The sequence below is a fragment of the Natator depressus genome, chromosome 9 (assembly GCF_965152275.1).
Source record: "Natator depressus isolate rNatDep1 chromosome 9, rNatDep2.hap1, whole genome shotgun sequence".
NCBI classification, from domain to species: Eukaryota; Metazoa; Chordata; order Testudines; family Cheloniidae; genus Natator; species Natator depressus.
In genome coordinates this window covers 55852781-55871264 of record NC_134242.1, presented here as the reverse complement: position 1 = coordinate 55871264, position 18484 = coordinate 55852781, and the positions used below count along the sequence as shown (strand labels likewise).

Genomic DNA, 18484 nt, shown 5'->3' with positions numbered 1-18484 from the left:
CACTCATTATTTTCTCTATTTTTCTTAGCAGGTTTGAAAACACTAAAGCAAGACTGTCTACCACAGGGCATTGGTAGCCAATATAGGATTGCTATCAACCTCTTCAACCGTTCTTCTTTCTGTGTATCAACTAAAATTAATATCAGCAATAATAAGTGAAGGATTATAATTATTACCAGCAACTTCCCCGCTCAATCATCAGACTCAGCAAGGAAGATATATATCGACAAAGAATAACTGGAAAGTGCAGAACATTTTGTTTCTCTTGGCAGCAATCTCTCACAGAGAGCAGACATAAATGTAGCCTTTCAGCCCATTATTCGCCGCGCCAGGCTTGCCTTTGGCAGACTGTCTCATCAGGTGTTCAACAATCACATCAGTGCAGTGAGATCTGTATAAATGGGGTGTCCAAAGCAATAGGAGAAGAGCCTACTAAGGACCCAGACTGAAATAAATGTCCCCTTCTCTTATGTGTTGTCGTAGTCCCAATCATAAAGGGCTGAAGAAAATGAACGTGTCAGTCACTCTCAATGCCTTTTATTTCAGATTAATGGGAGCGGACAGATTTATTTTTAATAGAAAATGAGAACAAATCTACATCCTATACTAGCTCTTAAACAATTTTCCTGTGAGATAAATCCAATAAAATATTACCAGATAGACTGTGAATGCAACAGGAAAAGAAAAATCCAAGGGATGGTATATGAGCCTTTCCAGTGAACTTTTCAGACCTTACACCCTGAATTCCTCCCTATATTAATTTGAAACCATCCTATGGTTTCATCCATTGTAATAAAGAGGTAGAAGTAGAAATAAATCAGCAGGGATTCAACATGGGAAAATACCATATATCCCAATATGTCAGCACTAGCTGTTTAGAGATGATTAGTGTCAAGTCCAATGTGCAGAGGGCAGCAAATTGGTATGACATGTCCACAATTACAAGAAGTGCTAGGAGAAAAATCCGTGAGTCTCTGAGAGTGGACGAGACATGTTCTGGAATGCCCACTGCAGGATCCCATCAAAGGAGCTCTGAAAGACAAAAAGGAGGCAACAAAAGGGTAGGGTGTATTTAGGGTGTCTCAGGAAAACAAAGGAATGGCTTCTTGAGGGCAATCAGAAAGTTTTCTCCAAGTGAGAAATTAGGAGAACTGATTGATTTGGCTATATGAGGCACTTGCGAGGGTCTGCCTTTGCTCTCTGTCCCCCACTTTAAGGGGCAACAATTTCAAACAAAGTATACAAAAATAAACTTATGAAACTTGTAAATGAACCTGTTCAGACCTGCTTCAACCTGTACCCTAGCTCTCCAGGAGCCGTAATCTATATCTTTTGACAGCAGGAGTTTCTGATGGCGCAGCAAGGCTTACAGGGAATACCCATTGACAAAGGATTGCCCATTCAGTACAGCCACCCCCAGCACTCTTGAAAATGTTTCAGTATTTCTGCACTTGGACCCAGCTGCCTTTAGGCCTGTATTGGGTGGGGAGCCTTTGCAAAGAGATGTGAGCAGAGTACTTGTGAATTCCAGGACCTGTAGGAACTGCTCTGTTCAGATTGTAGACTATTTTCTTGCATAAAATAAAATCGGAGAGATGAGAAGGTGAAATGGTTTGTTACCTCACCCAGGAGAGAGTCCAGCTCCTCTTTATTCAGGATCGGATCATTCCCAGCAGATTCTTCCACTGCCTGGAAACCAGAAGAACATGGCCAAAATGCTCAGTTTCACAACATGAAGGTGAAATGTTAAACATAATGGGTCTAAGTCTCTATTCCGTGGCAGGAATGGCCAGACTGTGGCTTTAGCTCTTTTACAGGTGAAGTGTGGCTTGCAGAGCCTCTTCGCTCATTTTCTGCCTACCAGACTGAGCGGGGGTCGGGGGAGGGAAGGGGAGCTCAGGGCTTCTGCCCTGTGGCAGGGTAGTAAGACGAGGAGTTTCTGTTATGCAGAGAGGGAGGGCTAAGGGCTTTAGGCCGGATCAGGGCCAGGCTTTGTAGCTTGTGGCTCTCAAACGTCTGAAGATTATTGTATGTGTGTTGGATGATCAGTAAACATGGCCATTCCTGGATTATGCTTTCATTACTTGGATTAGCATGGTGGTCCCTTCTGGTCCTGAATGACTCAGGTTCTTGGAGTGAATATTGTCAAGGCGACTAGCTGTGTCTTTTCTGCAAGCAACTGAAGTGGTTAGTAAGTGTGGCAGTATCTTTGAAGTGATATACTGCAATATGTCTGGTAAACTTCTGAAAAGGACTTTTAAAACTTTGATCTCCATTCTATACCCGGCTGTAGAGGGGATTCCCTTAACCACAGGCAGTTGGAACTGTGTACTAAGTTCACCGGAATGCTGAATGTTCTTACTCTTATGTTGTACTGGTTTCAGAGTAACAGCCGTGTTAGTCTGTATTTGCAAAAAGAAAAGGAGTACTTGAGGCAGCTCAGAGACTAACCAATTTATTTGAGCATAAGCTTTCGTGAGCTACAGCTCACTTCATCGGACGCATATTGTGGAAAATGTAGAAGATCTTTTTATCTACACATAAAGCATGAAAAAATACCTCCTCCCACCCCACGCTCCTGCTGGTAATAGCTTATCTAAAGTGATCACTCTCCTTACAATGTGTATGATAATCAAGTTGGGCCATTTCCAGCACAAATTCAGGTTTTCTCACCCCCCGCCCCCAACACACACACAAACACACTCTCCTGCATGTGTACGGTGCTTTAGAGAAGACATGGCTCAGCTAGGAAGGCTGGACTTGTGGTTAAACCACATGACTGTAAGTCATGTGATCTGGATTCTGTTCCCCCACTGATCCAGCTAAAGCACAACGTCTCTCAGCCTTCATTTCGTCATCTGTAAAAAAAAATCTGGAGCTTTCCTCCCTCACATGACTACTATATACTTATAGTGCTTTGAGAGTCTTCAGTGGAAGATGATACAGAAAGGCAAAGCATCTGCTGGAAGAGGTTGCTCCCACTGAAACGCACTTTCCTAAATAGCCCAAAAAAGACATCTAGGACTTCCGCACACACTACAAAAAAGTCTCTGACTGTACTGACCTTCACTGCTCTTACTGCAGGGCTATTGGAGTTCACTGTTCCCTCCAGGCCACTGGTTCCAGAGCTGCTAGAGCAGGACTTGCATAGCAAGGTTTCACTGGAACAAAAGATAAAGATTATGGATCCTAGTCAAACCATCACCCTGCAGATTGGAAAAATCAAGGACCGTCTTTGTATGTGTTGCTATTGCGGATCAGAAAACGTAAGTGTGGGAGAGAACTATGAAGGATTTAAAACAATATAGAGAATTTCAGTGCAATCTTTGACAGCAAGCCAGTTGCCTTCAGCTTCTAAAGACTGGCCCAACCCCATAGTGGAACATTGTGAGTGTGCATGGGGGTTAGAACATAGAACATGTGTGCAAAGTACCAGAGTACTGGGGAGCTACCAGAGATGTGAGAGGATCAAATGTATTTTTGATCTTAAGAAACTGGAGAATAGCAGTGTCCAGCAAACATAACATAAATAATAGACCAAGAACCTGTATCTGGATTAAATCAGGTACAAGCTGGGTGGGAGATGGTAATGCCTTTGCACTCGTGAGCCTCACCTGAGCCGCTCTGCTTGGGTAGGGAAGTGGCAGTGGGAGTGGAAGGCCTTGAAGCACTGGGCACAGTAGCTCATGTTTCCTCCTCCCCTGCAGACTCCACATTTCTCACCAACTGTCAGTTTCTGTGTAAAGAGAAGGCGGAGAATTTGGATTTTATTTTCAGCCCCACTGTGACCTTCTAAACCTTGGGGAGCATCCTGTAACCCACATATTCTTAATTTTTATGTAATTGTGATCTTACATATAACGCATGCCTTGTCAGGTATCAAGCTATGATATTCTGAAAATGATTTCTCTAGCTATATATGTATATCATTAATGCATATGAAGTTATGCCAATTGTGTTGTATGGGTGTCACTAAAACATGCTGTAAATTAGGGAATTAGCTCCCCAGAGGTAACAGCAAGGAAAGTAACCAACATCCGGGTGGGGTTTAAAAAAAATCCAACAACCATTGTCCAGCAATAGAACTACAATTCAATGACTCAGCTGCATGAGGCCACTCCAGGGGAACTGCTGAACTTTGCCGGGAGATTCAGCAGTGCCCCCAGACATGCCTGGACTTGTGGTTTCCAAGCACATAGACTGAGAGTATAAAACAGACAGAGTGGACACATACTGCCTTCTGCCCCCACCCATTCTGCAAGCAACTAAGATACTTCTTACAAGACTCTAAAAGAGGGGATTGGCCCAGCTTTTAAATCTGACATCTGTATATTAGAGACTGCAATATCCAGTGGGGTGATAAAAACTGTTCAATATAGTTGTTTCCCAGTCTAATAGGGTTGAGAGTTTAGTCGGCGTGGTTATATTTTATTTCCTTTGGTAACTGAGTCTGATTTTTTGTCTATCACTTATAATCACGTAAAATATTTTTTGTAAGCAATAAACTTCTTTAAGAGTTTATCTTTACCAGTGAGTTTGTTTCAAGTGTGTGGCAAATCTGCTCAGGTTTGACAAAGGCTGGTGTATGGACAATTTCCATTGTTGAAGTAGTGAATTCCTGACATAAAGTGCTGAGAGCAACCAGAACTGGAAACAGCATTTAATGTGGCATAACATGAATTTCTATAGTGGCATTATGGTATTTTCTGTCTTATTTTCTATCCTTTCCTGGTATTTCCTAGCACTCTGTTCACCTTTTTGACTGCTGTGCATTGAACTGAACTTTTTGGAGAATTATGAACAATGAATCTAAGATCTTTCTTGAGTAATAACAGCTAATTTAGAGCCCATCATTTGGTGTAGTTAGGTTTATTTTTTTCCACTCTACATTACTTTGCATTTATCAGTGTTGAATTTAATCTGCCATTTTGTTGCCCAGTCACCAGTTTTGTGAGATACATTTGTAACTTTTTTCAGGCAACTTTGGATTTATTTTACATAATTTTAAATCACCTGCAAACTTTGCCAGCTCACTGCTCACACCTTTTTCCAGCTCATTAATGAATATGTTGAACAGCACAGGTCCCAGGACAGTTCATAGGGGACCCCAGTGTTTACCTATCTCCATTTGTGAAAACTGATGATTTATTCCTATCCTTTAATCAGTTACTGACCGAAAAGAGGACCTTCTCTCTTATCCCATGGTCACTTAGCTTCCTTGAGAGCTCTTGGTGAGGGACCTGGCAAAAGGCTTTCTGAAAAGTCCCAGGTACACTGTGTTGAGTGGATCACCCTCCTCCATGTGTTCTTGACACCCTCAAAGAATTTGTTCCTTCTGAGGGAAGCGAACCATCCCAACAGAGTGGGCAAAAACTCCGAGCAAAAGCTTGCCCACCGTTTGTTGTGTAGGTACAAGCAGCAGAGGAAGGAGGCCGTAGGGGGTTCATATGTCACATTACCGTAGGGGGTTCATATGTCCCAACAGCACCTGGAACTTAATCCTCTCATTTTGCCCAATTTCTACCTAGGGCACAGGAGAAGAGCGGCGTACGGATAACGATACGGAAGTGGTTGGACGTGGCTGTCTGGTGAAGCAAAGCTCCTAGCTATACCTGTGTCTCGCATGGTGGCTCTTCTGTGCGCTGGTCCTGCTTCACTTTCCCAGCTGAGCAAGAGATGCACCTCCATGTCCCGCTGCTCAAAGTCAGATGATAAAGAAATAATTATGCAAATGCTTAAGAGGAACAAGAGAAATGAGAAAGCAAAGCCAACTTGCATTTACCACAATGGTACTTTGACGTATACGTGATGTTTTTCTGGAGACTCAACTCATTGGTCACAGTTGAGTAAAGCAACAATACTGGCTAGTGGCCAGTTCTGTGATCAGCAATTAATTACAATGAAGCTATGCTGATTTACATCTGCTAAGGACCTGGCCCAGCGTGTAGGCCCCAAGTGTATTCAAGGTCCTTGCCTCTGTAGGAAGAGGAAAGCCTTCTTATATTTAGGACAAGTTTTTGGTTTTTATTTTAAATCTGGTTAAGAAAATCAGGCAAAATAATGCAAAATTATTTCAGCATTTTTTTAGCCCAACACTGAGCACTTTGAAAATGCTGCATCTCCCCCCCCCCGGACCCCCACCCCCCAGACCAGAGGGACTTGATGGGGTGATAGAGCAGTAAATACTCGCTGTGGGGAGTGTGCCTAGGAATGCTTTTTATTACCTTGGAATTTCTGTCATTGGGGGCACGAGGCAGGCCAGGTGGAAAGCTTTGGGGCAGCCGTCACAGCAGATCAGCTCCCCACCATCCCTGCACACTGCACATTCATCATCGTTCTTCTGACCCAGGGAGGCAAATAGCGCACGATGTAACAGAAAACAAAAGCACAGAGATTCAAAGCCAACTTCTCCCTCAGTACAACAATGGTTATCTGTTCACTCGCTCATTGCAATCCAGTATACTGCAGGATAAACTGGACTTGGTCTGTTATAAAGGGTCATGTTCTAGCACAGGTGACCAATTGGTGAATCCTTGCTATAAGATGTCACAACAAAACATTAGTTTTGGAGCAAAACATTACACCTGGCAGGTGCTTCCTTGCTGTGGATCTGGCAAGGAATTAAAATAGTGAATGCTTCATCCTTAATTCCAAACTCCAGAATCCCACAAATTCAACAGACACTTGTCTCCATGGGTTATATACAACATATCTGACAGCCTGCAGGGAAGCTCTGAACGTCTGAAAACCTTTCCCCATTGAACACTTTCAGCATGCAGGTATAGTGCCCATACACAAACTCTTAGTTAAGCAGGGAGCTCTTGGGCTGGGCAGTGGATGGAAATGGTGGCTGTTTCACTTTGGAATCGTCTGGGGAATTCCAGTTTGCCAGGGGCAGGGGGCTTTTGGAGAGTAAATGTTTGGCCTAACCAAGCCTTTGTGTCTCCCCCTCTCTGCTAGCAAGACTACCAGACTGAGGAAACCGGACACTTCCAGGAGTCATGCACTAATTCTATGCAGCATCCTCAGGCTCAAAAGGAGACTCTCACTCTCACTGAGACAAGGTGGTGCCGCAAAGAGGCACACTGCTATCCACCACAAGAGAATCAATAAAAACGGGGTGTGGGCCCTGCACAACATTTGGAAAATTGTCCCTGGAGGAGAAGGGAATGACACTGGACAGAAACGCTTTGCCTGCTCCTGGCAGAGGGGAAGAGAAGCTCAGCTCCTCAGTAGAGTTTTTACCTGGTGGAGGGTTTGATCCACGGTGTGAACAGGGGTGACATGGAGGCTGCTCTGTGAGTTTATTTTCAGCTCCCCATTCTGTAGAGTGAGATGGACAGGAGTGAGGCAGAAAATGCTACTGTGATCAGACTGGCTGTATAGATATAGATGCATGTCCTGTCTCAGAAGGATGCTAAGTCTAGACTCTAGAGCATCCTGCAGTGGAGTCTGACTTGTGCCGACTGGCTGGAGTCGCTGTGGTGCTGAGGGAAGGACACTGCTCTGAGAGCGCTTTAGGCCGAGCTGGTTCAGAGAGTAGGGAAAGGTTAGAAACCCTCTCACATCTTTCACATACAGCACGAAGTCTGCCCGACCTGCCCGGGCCAAGTCAAGCACAAACTTGCTCGATAGTTTATGAAGAAAAAGAACAAGGCTGAGCTGAGCTGTATGGGTGGAACCAGTGCAGAGTGTGAAACACCTTACTGCAAAGGGGACTCAAACAGGACAAAGAGGTAAAAACAACTCGTATTTGCTGAAAGCATACATATTGGGGCCCTTGAAATCCCTTGGCTCGCACACCAGGCTTCAGGCTTCGGCTTTTGTTCTTTCCCCCAGGTTCCTCAAACTTGCTTGGTGCATAAAACTCGCCTCCAACTTTGACACATTTCTTGGAGCCCCCTGGAAGAGAGGACACTCTGGCTTATGTAAGTTGTGTGCTAGGAGCAGACACACACGCTGCTCAAAAAATGCTCGGGTTCAGGGGAAGGTTTCATTGTTAAAGTGGTAATGATGCTGGAGTTCAAGCAGATCAGGTGTAAAACAGCGTTACGTTTTAGAAATGTTTGAAAACCATCTTCTCTGTTTCACTCCCAAGGGTCCAGTACATGAGTCAGCACTTCCTCTGAAGCAGCTGATGACACCATGGGCCCCAGAAAATGTGACAGGCAGGAGTTCAGGTCCCTGTTTAGTTGCTAGTGATGAGATGGACTCTTACCAGGGAACTTAATCCTGAGCCCAAGGCTTGGCAAGTAAATGAAGGATCTGACCTACATGGGCTTTGTCAAGAATCATCCAGATTGGATGCTGAAGTTTCAAGGGCCAAATCCTAGGTTAGGGCAGAGAGCCAATAGCAGGTAGCCACGGACCCTGCCAGGTGTAGCCTGTTCGTGAGACTCATGGGGCAAAACACCACCTGTCCAGCTGGCTCAGCAAGGTGGAGTGCTGGCTCCTGCTGCCACTTGCTACTTCATATTGCTGCAAAAATAACTCTTGTGCACCATGGCAGGATGCTACCTACATGTCCACATCACAACTACAAATTACAGCTCCACCCTCCTTATGCAGGCAGGGGGTAGCCAGAAGGCTGTGTTTGTTTATATTCTGCCAGTGACTTTTAAAAAATTAAAGACCATCTATACTAGGAGGACGGGGTCTCGCAGTCCAGACTTACAGTACCACTATACTTTCCACCTGAACTGGACTCCCTTGGGGGGTTCCCCATCCCCCAATATCCCAGCTCCTCCCCGATGCTGACCCTATCCATGTCTCTGTTCTTCTTCTCACAGTCATCCACAATTTCCACCAGTGTATGCTACTTCCAGCGCCCTCTGGCTGGTCTGAGCTGCTAACCCCTCCCCCACACTGGCCCCACCATTCACTCTACTAGCCCCTCTGCAAGCCTCTATTGAAATCTTGCCCTACCTATAATTGCCTGGGTGGCTTCTAGCTTCACGAAGGAGGGTCCTGTCACTCTGATTAACCTGAACTAAATCTGTTCACTGGAACCAGGCAGTCCTCAGGAAAGGGAAAATCCTCGAATGGAGTTGGCCCATATTGTTGTCATGAGCACTGTTCTTTAACTCCCTAGATATTCAGCTGTGTATCTTATTATAGGCATGACCAGCCCCAAGTTCATGATTTTCTGGCCCCAGAACATTGGCATATCTACCTGACTCAAACACCTGTTTGATGAGAATTCCTTCTACAGCCCCGCAGCTCACTGGTAGTTCACTGGATGACACAGTGACAGCCCTCTGGACTGAGGCAGCCATACTCTGAATGCCTATAGTTTTAAAAACAGTCATCATCAATGAAACACAAAGCCTTTGTGCATATATTCTTCCAAGGAACAGGGGAGGGCTATTGTTTGAAGTATGTTAAAAACTGGCAAGGCATTAAATACAACCTGATGACCCCCAATCAGGGGATCCCCCAACCCCGATTGCATCTCCCTGCAAGGCCTGGCCCAATCTCTGCTAGATCACAAGCCCCTGGCTGGCCATTTGATGTGGTCTCATGCCTGTCTGGGCAGTAGAATGCAGACCTCTCTTCCCACCTGCTGCGATCAGCATCTGGGGAGGTGGGTTTAAATAGGGATTTGATTTCAAATGAAAGGAGATTGGTGGGCTCAATCTAGTCCCAGTAAATCATTGGTCATATCACAAAACCAGCACACATTACAGGGCATGAGTGAAAGTCTCTACACACCGGCCAAGCCCTGCTTTGAAGCAAGATATGCTCAAGGTGTGTTGACAGAGCTGTGTAGGAAAGGTCATGCAGTTCATGGGTTTGCTGGGTTTTTTTAATCCATTGCTACTAGTCCTTTAGTTTCACAAACACTAAGAATCCTCCATTTACCCACTAATCCTCCCCATCTCCTTATACAAGCATGCTACCACCTAACCCTTTGAGGTGCCTGTGTGGTGCTGCTCTTGTCACCTGGTTCTGGGAGCTGCTGCTTCTCTGAGACATTTTACTTAACCTAATGTTGTGTATGGGAAACGCCAACCCACTAGCACTCTCAGGGCCCATGGCACTGCGGGGTGATGGATTCTCTTCCCATTCTGAAAGAGGCCCAATGACACCCAGCTCAGGAGCAGTTTTAGCTTGTTCGTTGCTGGATTGTGCTAACAAAAAAGATTTTTCCAAACTGGGCTGCAGAAATGAGTGGAAACCTGACTGATGGGGTAAGACACATCACTCACCATTTCCCAGAGGGAAACGCTGGATCTCCACACCTTCTGGTTTCTTTACAGCTTTTGTCTTTGGCAGAGTCCCTGTGTGGTTATAATATGGGTTAGAGACAAAGATACACATTGGATATTATTAGAAAGAGCCCTTGATTCCTCTCCTGGTGAGACAATGGAAACCTTACAAGAAATTGGAACAGTAGGCAGGGATGGTGAATGCTCCAACGTGAGCAGCCAGATCTAGCTATTTAGGTACTTAGATTGCACCTGCTGGGGTGTAAGAGAAACTATATCAGCAGTAAGAACTCCTTATTGAAAATGGTTACATTCCTTCTTGCACATGCAGCACACCTCTTGGCACAATGGGCAGCTTTCAAAACTCATCCAAATTCCAAAGACCATGAATAAATGATTGCATCTCCCTGCGATGTATATTATGGATTTATATTAACTTTCAAGAGATTCGTAGATTCCAAGGCCAGAAGGGACCATGGTGATCATCCAATCTGATCCCCTGTATAGCACAGGCCAGAGACCTGCTCCCAAATAAATCCAAGAACTGAGGTTTTAGAAAAAGTCCAATGTGACTTTTCTTACATTTTCTCCAACTCTATTCTTTTTCCTCTTCTTCTGTCTATCGCATTTCTCTCCTTTCAGCTCTTTTCCTCTCCTCTCAGCTCTTTTCCTCCCCTCTATCTCCATTCTTAAAATTCTCAATCTTCATTCTTTTCTCCTCTCTTCTTCCTCTCCTTCCATCTCTTCTTCCAGTCACCCTGGTTCTCCATTCTTTCCATTTCCTTCTTCATTTCTACATTCTCCAACTCATCCTTCCCTACTCCTCCTGCCCCCCCCGGACAACTGGCATCTCCCTACAAGGCTCAGCCAAATTTCTGCCTGATCACAAGCACCTGGGACTTTGATCTGCTCCCTTGCCTGGCTGAGCAGTACAATGCACACCTCTCTTCCCCACTCCATTTAGATAGCTGTGGAGGGGATGGGGAGCTACCTGAGGCCTACAAGAAGCCAGGATAGCAGCTGTTGGACCCAAGTGGGAAGAGCTGCTTCAAAGTCCAAAACAGGACAGCTGCTCTTCATTGCCTCTAGCGCCTGGGGGAATTGTGAGCGTAAGAAGGGCCTAGTGAGCTATCTGCTTGATGGGTTTGGGAGGCTGTGCACCAGCATGGCTCAGGATCCAGCATGAGCTAGGCAGTGAAAGAGGCTCTGTACCAGGGTTCGAGTTGCATTTCAGCAAGGGCTGAGCTGGCTGGGGAGAGTCGCTTTCCTCTGGTGCTTTCCTCTTTGGCTGCTGTTTCTGCTGCACCAAGGTCTTCGGACTGGGGGGTAGTTTCCTCCCCCGGCGCTGTCTGCTGAGATCCACATCTGGAAAGAATGAAAGCAGAGAGATTGGCATCAGGGGTGGGGACACTCCAAACTGCCCAGTGCTTTGCTGGGGCTCTAGATTTCTTTAGGTCCCCAGTGATTTGGTCTGTACCCCTTGGTGCTGATTGTTACTGAGACAACCACTGCTTGCTTCTCCCCTCCCCTCCCACTTCATTCCTGGTCTGATGGCTGCCATTTTGCACCTCTCCTGGGGCTGGAGTTGGAGTATGAGAGGCTAAGCTCTTGGTTCCTAAAGAGGAGCAGGATGTGCTCTCTGAGGAAACCCCATGGAGCAGAGGCCTGCTAGGTAGGGAGTCATTCTCTTCACAGTCCATCTGAGCACCCTCCTACCTTTGGGAAAGCTGCTCTGAATATGCTGGAGCTTGGCGTATCTCTCCAGGTTGTAATCCTTGAAGAGGACCCTCCAGAAGTCCTGTATGGTGGATGAATCCTGGCTCAGTAGCCAGGTTAGCATGGCATGGAAGGCTTTGTGAGAACCCTCCTGCTCCTTCAAACTCAGTGTTTCCTTCAAGAAAAAAAAAGAGCAGTGTAATCAAATGTGCAGTTCTTAAGGGCATCCCTCATGTTCCCATGCCTCCCCTCCCCCTCCACCCAAGCTGTGCTGCACCCATGCTGTGTAGTGCAGGCTATGAGCAAAGAGGGAGCCATGGTTACAACACCTAGCTCCCCCTCCCCTGGTGGTGCCTGGGTGTGCATGAATGGATGCTTCATTCATCCATTAAAGGAAAGCAAAAAGATCACATTCAACGGGAAGCTGAGGTAGGCTGTGTTGGGTTATGGGGGGAGTGAGACCCTAGGATGGAGCTGACTGAGTGAGGCTGAAACCATGTTTGACAAATAGCATGAGATTTGAAATTGTAGTGCCTAGAGCTGATGACACAGTCACATTATCATTGTAGCATGGAGGTGGGGGGGGGGTGAGTCATGAAAACAGCAGAGGAAGGGCAGAAAGAAGCCAGGAGGCCATTGTAAATATAAAAGCAAAGGGCTTTAATTGAAGATCCCTTAAAAAGTACATTAAGTTGATTTACAAAGTTCCATTAACAACCTTCATATAAAATAGCCACCGCTTCCTAAAAATTGCTGTTAAGGGCAAAAGTGCATCTGACCTGCAATCTGACCAGCACTAAATTCTAATAACCGAGACTGAGCCTCTAGGACTGGAGGTCAGCTTTATAATTACTTGGCTCCACTCCTTTTGGTTTCATTCAATCAGCTCCCACTTCCTCCTCATGCTGTTCCCCCTTTTATTTGTGTGTATGTGTTCCCACCATGAAAACACTTTTCACCTTATCTGTTCCAGCCAAGAGGACATTGGTGCCCCCACCAAGAAACACCAAAAATCAAACAAATCAGAATGACAACAAACACACTGAGTATTTAACGTTCTGCTCCTTGCGGGGAGCTGCCATGCTGGCTTCCTTGCAGTATTACACTCCAGACAGAAGGGGGTGCTGTGTAAGAATAAAAATAGCAGTATTTAAAAGCCCCACCTAATGACTCAGATGGAGTCCAGCAGCCACCTGCAGGAATTGAGGCCTCTGCTGATTCAAGAGAAAACTCCTGAAAACACTGCCCCCAGGTAAGACACAGCAGTTTCCACCCTCTGGGGAGGGCAGCTGAAAAAGGAAGAGGTCAGCTCTGCAGCATGTATCCTGCAGTTGTTTCTCCTTCCCTATTTATCCTTGAGCATTATATATAACTCACCAGGCAGTTTTACTACAACTATATTTCAAATGTCTCTATCCACACTATCTGCACTAGCTTGTGCCAGTACGATCATCCTTGCTGATGAGACTCCCAGCTAGCTGCAGTGGGGGAGGGAATCAGAGCGTCAGATACAGACCAAGGAAATACACCTGGTCCCTCAATGGAATATTTCCAGTTTTTCCAATTCCTTTTCAAGAGTATAAATCTGGAGCTCCAGTCAAGCTTTTCAGAAGTGCCCAGTGGTTTGGGGTGCTCAGCTTGTCACCTGAGTTTCAGATGGTGGGTACTCAGCACTTTCTGAAACTTCTGCCCCTTTGAGGTGACTCTCATTGGGCACCCATAATCACTAGTTACTTGAAAATCTTGGTCTATATGCATGCACATGTATACGTACATGTGCACATACAGAGCAGTGCACAATCATTGCCCAGTCCCGAAGGAATGTAGTCATAACCCCAGTAATTCCCAAAGTGAGCTTAAAATATGACACTTTCCTCCCCCCACTGAGACACTGACAATCCCTTTTACAGTTCCTCACACCTCTGAGACCCCTTCTTCCAGATTTACAGGTATCCGCATTCAAACTGCTTCTAGGGTTATAATCCTCACTAGAGCAGGTCACTTAGCATGGCGTGCCCGTGTTCTTCTCACCTTGAACATCTCCTCTGTGACAACGTCATGATCAGCAAGTCCATGAAGCAATGGGAAAACGTCATCCACTGCCATAGAGATCTCCGTGCGGTATAGCTTCAGCAGCTGCCGCAGGTCCCCTTCTCCCAAGGGCCTGTCAGCGCTGGACATCCTGCAATGAATCCGTATTTCTGGGGATTTCAGCTGGAGCGGGAGGATCTCCCCTACAGATCAACACCGCTGGGAGAGACTTGGACTGCAGTAACTGAGGCACCCGTGCTGCCTATGCTCTTACATCATTCCCTATGAAGCCTGGTTCTGGGAAAGGCAGGCACTGAAACAGGGAGAAGAATGTGCATCTTACTTAGGACAGGACTTGCTGCGTCAAGATAATTGCCAAAACTTCCCTTTTAATAGAAACCTAGGTGTCTTGTCACCAATAGCCAGCTCAGCTGTCAATCACTGGCTATTGAGCTGAACCCAGGAATCCCATTAAGTTCAGTTATTGCACTCACATTTGTATACTCATGTTAACGTCACTTTGCATGAATTTCTTCTCCTAGCGCTCCTCTCTGACTGTTCCTCACCTGTCCCTGGGCCGAGACACCACCAGACTGGATGTGCTATGCCTGAAGTGCTGACTCTTTGCCCACGCTGTTCAATAAGGCTGGGTGGTAGGTATTCTCCTCTGTGTGCGTGTGTACACGAAGATACAGAAAGGGTGGTTGGTTGGTTGGTTGTACATCCACCAGCCACACTGAAATATGTTAGTTAGTAGCTAAGCTTGGTGTCTGTGAAATCCAGTCTTTTCCCTTTAGCATGCAACACTTCCTTGGGCTCTTTATATAGGTTAATCTGTGGAGGGAGGGGGAAAAATATTATTATTGAGGAACCAATTGGGTCCCAAAGATGAGCTTCTGAAGCTTGATTGGAGCTGGGAAGGCATCTCTAATTAAGCTCATTTACTCAGTTGGACTTTGAGAGTTTGTCATTATTTTTCCCCGCTCACTTCACTTAAACCCTGCAGATTATTTTAAATTGGTGAAAACAAAATTGCTTAGTTAATTTTAGCCAGATGTAAAACTACAGTAGGTGCATAGTCAGATCCGTAATGTTTGTATGAAATGGTGAATACGCATTTTGCAAACACTCTCTGGCATTTAGTGGCCACAGAAGATTCTCCAGGCCTTGTGTGCAGCTTGCTGTATGATTTACTATTTATGCCAAGTTTGTTTTTTTAACCAGTATAAAGTATGTAGGAATATTTTTGCTTATTCAGCCCTGGTCACATCTGATTTCAGAAGTGTTTAACGTCTGGCTGCTGCTTATACCAGTTGTGTGGTTGTATTATAAAACAAAGACAGCTGGATGACACACATGTCAGCTTTTGAATAATTCTATTGATTTGATGGCAGTAAACTGTTTGGCAGGACCTGAAATTCTGACCTGCTCATATTGACAGAATGACGAGGGTAGTTTCCTGCTCCTCTTAGGAACAGAACCTGCAAAACCTTAAATACATCCCTAACTTTCCAACCAATTTGAAATCAATACTCATGGGGGTAAAGTTATGCACATGTGTGATTGCAGGATCAGGACCTTAATTTTGAAATTATTAGTTGATACACTTCTGTTGTTTCCACCCAACCTTCAGTTTTTGTTTTGTCAGTGAACCCTTCTAATAACGGATGCTCAAAACGTCAAATGCATTTGTGTTTCAGCCCATGAGCATGTGTTTTGAGGCTTGCCTCTTCCACAATTGCTTGCTACACAAGCTGCACTCTAACTCTTTAGGTGAATATTCTTTCAACTTCTGTAATTAAAGTCCGTATCTTTTCTATGAGTAAAATGCTGAAAACTGCTGTCTCCTGCAGAGGGGAGCCCCACACCAGCTTGTGGTCGGGAGCCAGGCCAGCTTGGTATGGAGTGCAAAGAGACTACTAAGAATGTTGGCTGGGCTCCTCACCCATGGAGCAGCAGGGCATGGTTTGGCATTTAAAATATGACAAGCACCAGTTTGCATAGGGGTTCTGTACAATAAGCAATATATTCACAGTGAAAAATGAAACTTTTATATGCAACTGCTTCCTCAGGGATGCTGTATACTGTGGGAAACAAACTTTATACTCCACCACCTAGCAGGAAGGGATCCTTTATTTCAGAATAAACGGGAGATCCCCTTCACCATGGTAAAGGTGGGCTTTCCAAGAGCTCTTGAGTAGATCTGTTCCATGTGTTTGGGTAACTATTAATGATGAATGCCTGGTGAAACTTGGAAGCCACAGAATCATTCAGATTTCCAAATGGAGTATCTCTGCTTTTACACCATTCAATGATCAGTACTACTTTCTCTATGAAGTATAATCTCTTCCCATAGTGTTCATTAGGGGGGAGGGATAGGTCAGTGGTTTGAGCATTGGCCTGCTGAACCCAGGCTTGTGAGTTCAATCCTTAAGGGGGCCATTTAGGGACCTGGGGCAAAAATTGGGGATTGGTCCTGCTTTGAGCAAGGGGTTGGATTAGATGACCTCCTGAGGTCCCTTCCAACTCTGATATTCTATGATTAGTGTCAGCTAATTGCTAGCTGTAGATAATTTTGTTTCAATATTAACCTTGATGAAAGAAATTCAGAGATTGCCGTTTATGCAAGGTAAAAGTAACCCAACCCTCAATATATTGGTGTTACTCACAATACGTTTCTTTGTTCTTGTAACGAACTAAGAGTCACCTCAGAATTTATGTACTTTCCAGGGCATCTGTTTTTTTTCATCCAGAAACTCTCCTATGTAATTGTATCACTAGTGATTTGTCTCTTAACACTTGCTCCTGTTCTCAGTGAAGTCATTGGAGTCTTGCCATTGACTTCAGTGATGGTTGGATCAGGCCTGTATTGTACACAGCGTGTAGTGCTAGAAGATGATGGCAGAGAAATTCAGCTCTGAGTTGAAAATCTAAGCAACCCATGTTGGCTGAAATAAACTGACATCACATGTAGAGACACAATCTAGGAAGAAAAAGAAAACTGTTGCTTACTTAGGGCTACAGATTATCACAGGGTTGTACTGTAATTCACTGTAAAGCACTGTAATTCAGGGTTGAATATAGTCACTTGTTTATGACCTCTCTTGCCCCTTTAACAGTTGAAATGTGTTTACTTACCAACATTTTTTGTTCTTCTCCCATCCCCAGCTCTTCCTCACACTGCCTTTATACTGTAAGGCTGCTCACTATGTGTGTGCTGAGTTGTTGGCCTCTTCTGAGGAGTAAAAAATATTGTAGGATGCAATTCAGTAACCTAAATTTATAAAGTAAATTGCCTTTTCACAAAGTTTGTAGACCTAAAACATGACCCTTTAGTCTCCCCACCTCACACCTGCTCCACAATCCCTCTGAGCCCTGTCCTTGGTTAAGGTCTCAGAAGACTCCCACAAAGCTTCTGGGAGAAAGCTAGGCCCAGCTCCAGTTCTTTGGTGAAGGGTTTCAGGAAAAGGTTGTAAATGTTTATGGCAGCTCTGCTGATGAGTGCAATATGACAGTGGTGCAACTGCACCACTAGAGTTAAGGCTGCATCCTGACTTCTGTTTAAAGATTGCCCATTCAAAGTCCTCTAACATCAATGTTCAGTCAGATTCCTTTGCAAATCTGTGTTGCTCAGGAGAGTGCAGGGCTTAGGCTTCAGGCCCCAGATTTGGGGTCACTTGAGTTTCTAGGTGGTTTTTATTTGTGTGGAGCTAGAGATCAAACTATTGATATGGTGTGGGTCACAGTGGGCTCACTCTGGGCACATTTCCTCAGGTAATGCATAGTACACACTAAACCTTTGGAGACCTATGTTGAGAATGGTTCTAAGACAATGTGCATACTCAAAAAAAAAAAAAAAAAAGGGCAGCTAGAGGGTTTCCATTCCTGTTTTATATGCTTTAAAGCTTGACTCTTGTCAGTGCTCTAACAGCCAAATGGTTAACCAGATTGCTTCCAAATTTGGTGTGCCTCATGCAGACAGGGGGCAGCATTAGTGATCCAAAATTTGGGGCTATTTGCCCAAAGTATTCCGAGTTATAGGCCCCTACCAAAAATTAGTTCCCTTCTGCTGCCTTGTACTGTTAAACTGAGAGGTACAAATGACTATATCAGTGGTTCTCAGCCTATTTACCATTATGGGCCACATATGCAGCTCTCAAGCATTATGTGGGCCATATCCACACTATATATATTATACCTTTATGGCCTTGAGGATGTCATATGGGCTGCAAGCAGTCCATGGGTTGAGAACCATTGGATTAGATGAATCCCAGAGCTCACTGAGAATGTTGGTTATGAACTCGCCCTTCAATTAACAGAACTAAGGATAAGTTTCTCACAAGCCCCCACCTAAGACAAAAGGAGTTTTGCATAAAGTGGCTAAAAGATACTAGCATTTGTGAGTCTTGGGGGGCAGTTTTATTTTGAGGGGAATGTAATCAAAGTATTTGGGGAAGAAAAATTAGACACATGAATGCTTCCCCATAGGGGAGGAATATTAGGGGGTAGAACCGTAGCAGAATAAGGGG

At 44.9% G+C, this 18484-nt stretch overlaps 1 protein-coding gene across 1 annotated transcript; it reads right to left on the bottom strand.

Annotated features, from left to right (window-relative positions):
* Window positions 1-951: 951 nt before the first annotated feature.
* LOC141993720 (autoimmune regulator-like) lies at window positions 952-17738 on the bottom strand. The gene is given in 14 exon segments (XM_074963264.1): window positions 952-1032; window positions 1621-1685; window positions 3061-3161; window positions 3615-3736; window positions 5613-5694; window positions 6225-6340; window positions 7246-7323; window positions 7769-7902; window positions 9173-9286; window positions 10209-10280; window positions 11421-11573; window positions 11925-12099; window positions 17094-17251; window positions 17711-17738. Coding segments are annotated over 14 exon segments (1479 nt in total).
* Between the last annotated feature and the right edge of the window lie 746 nt (window positions 17739-18484).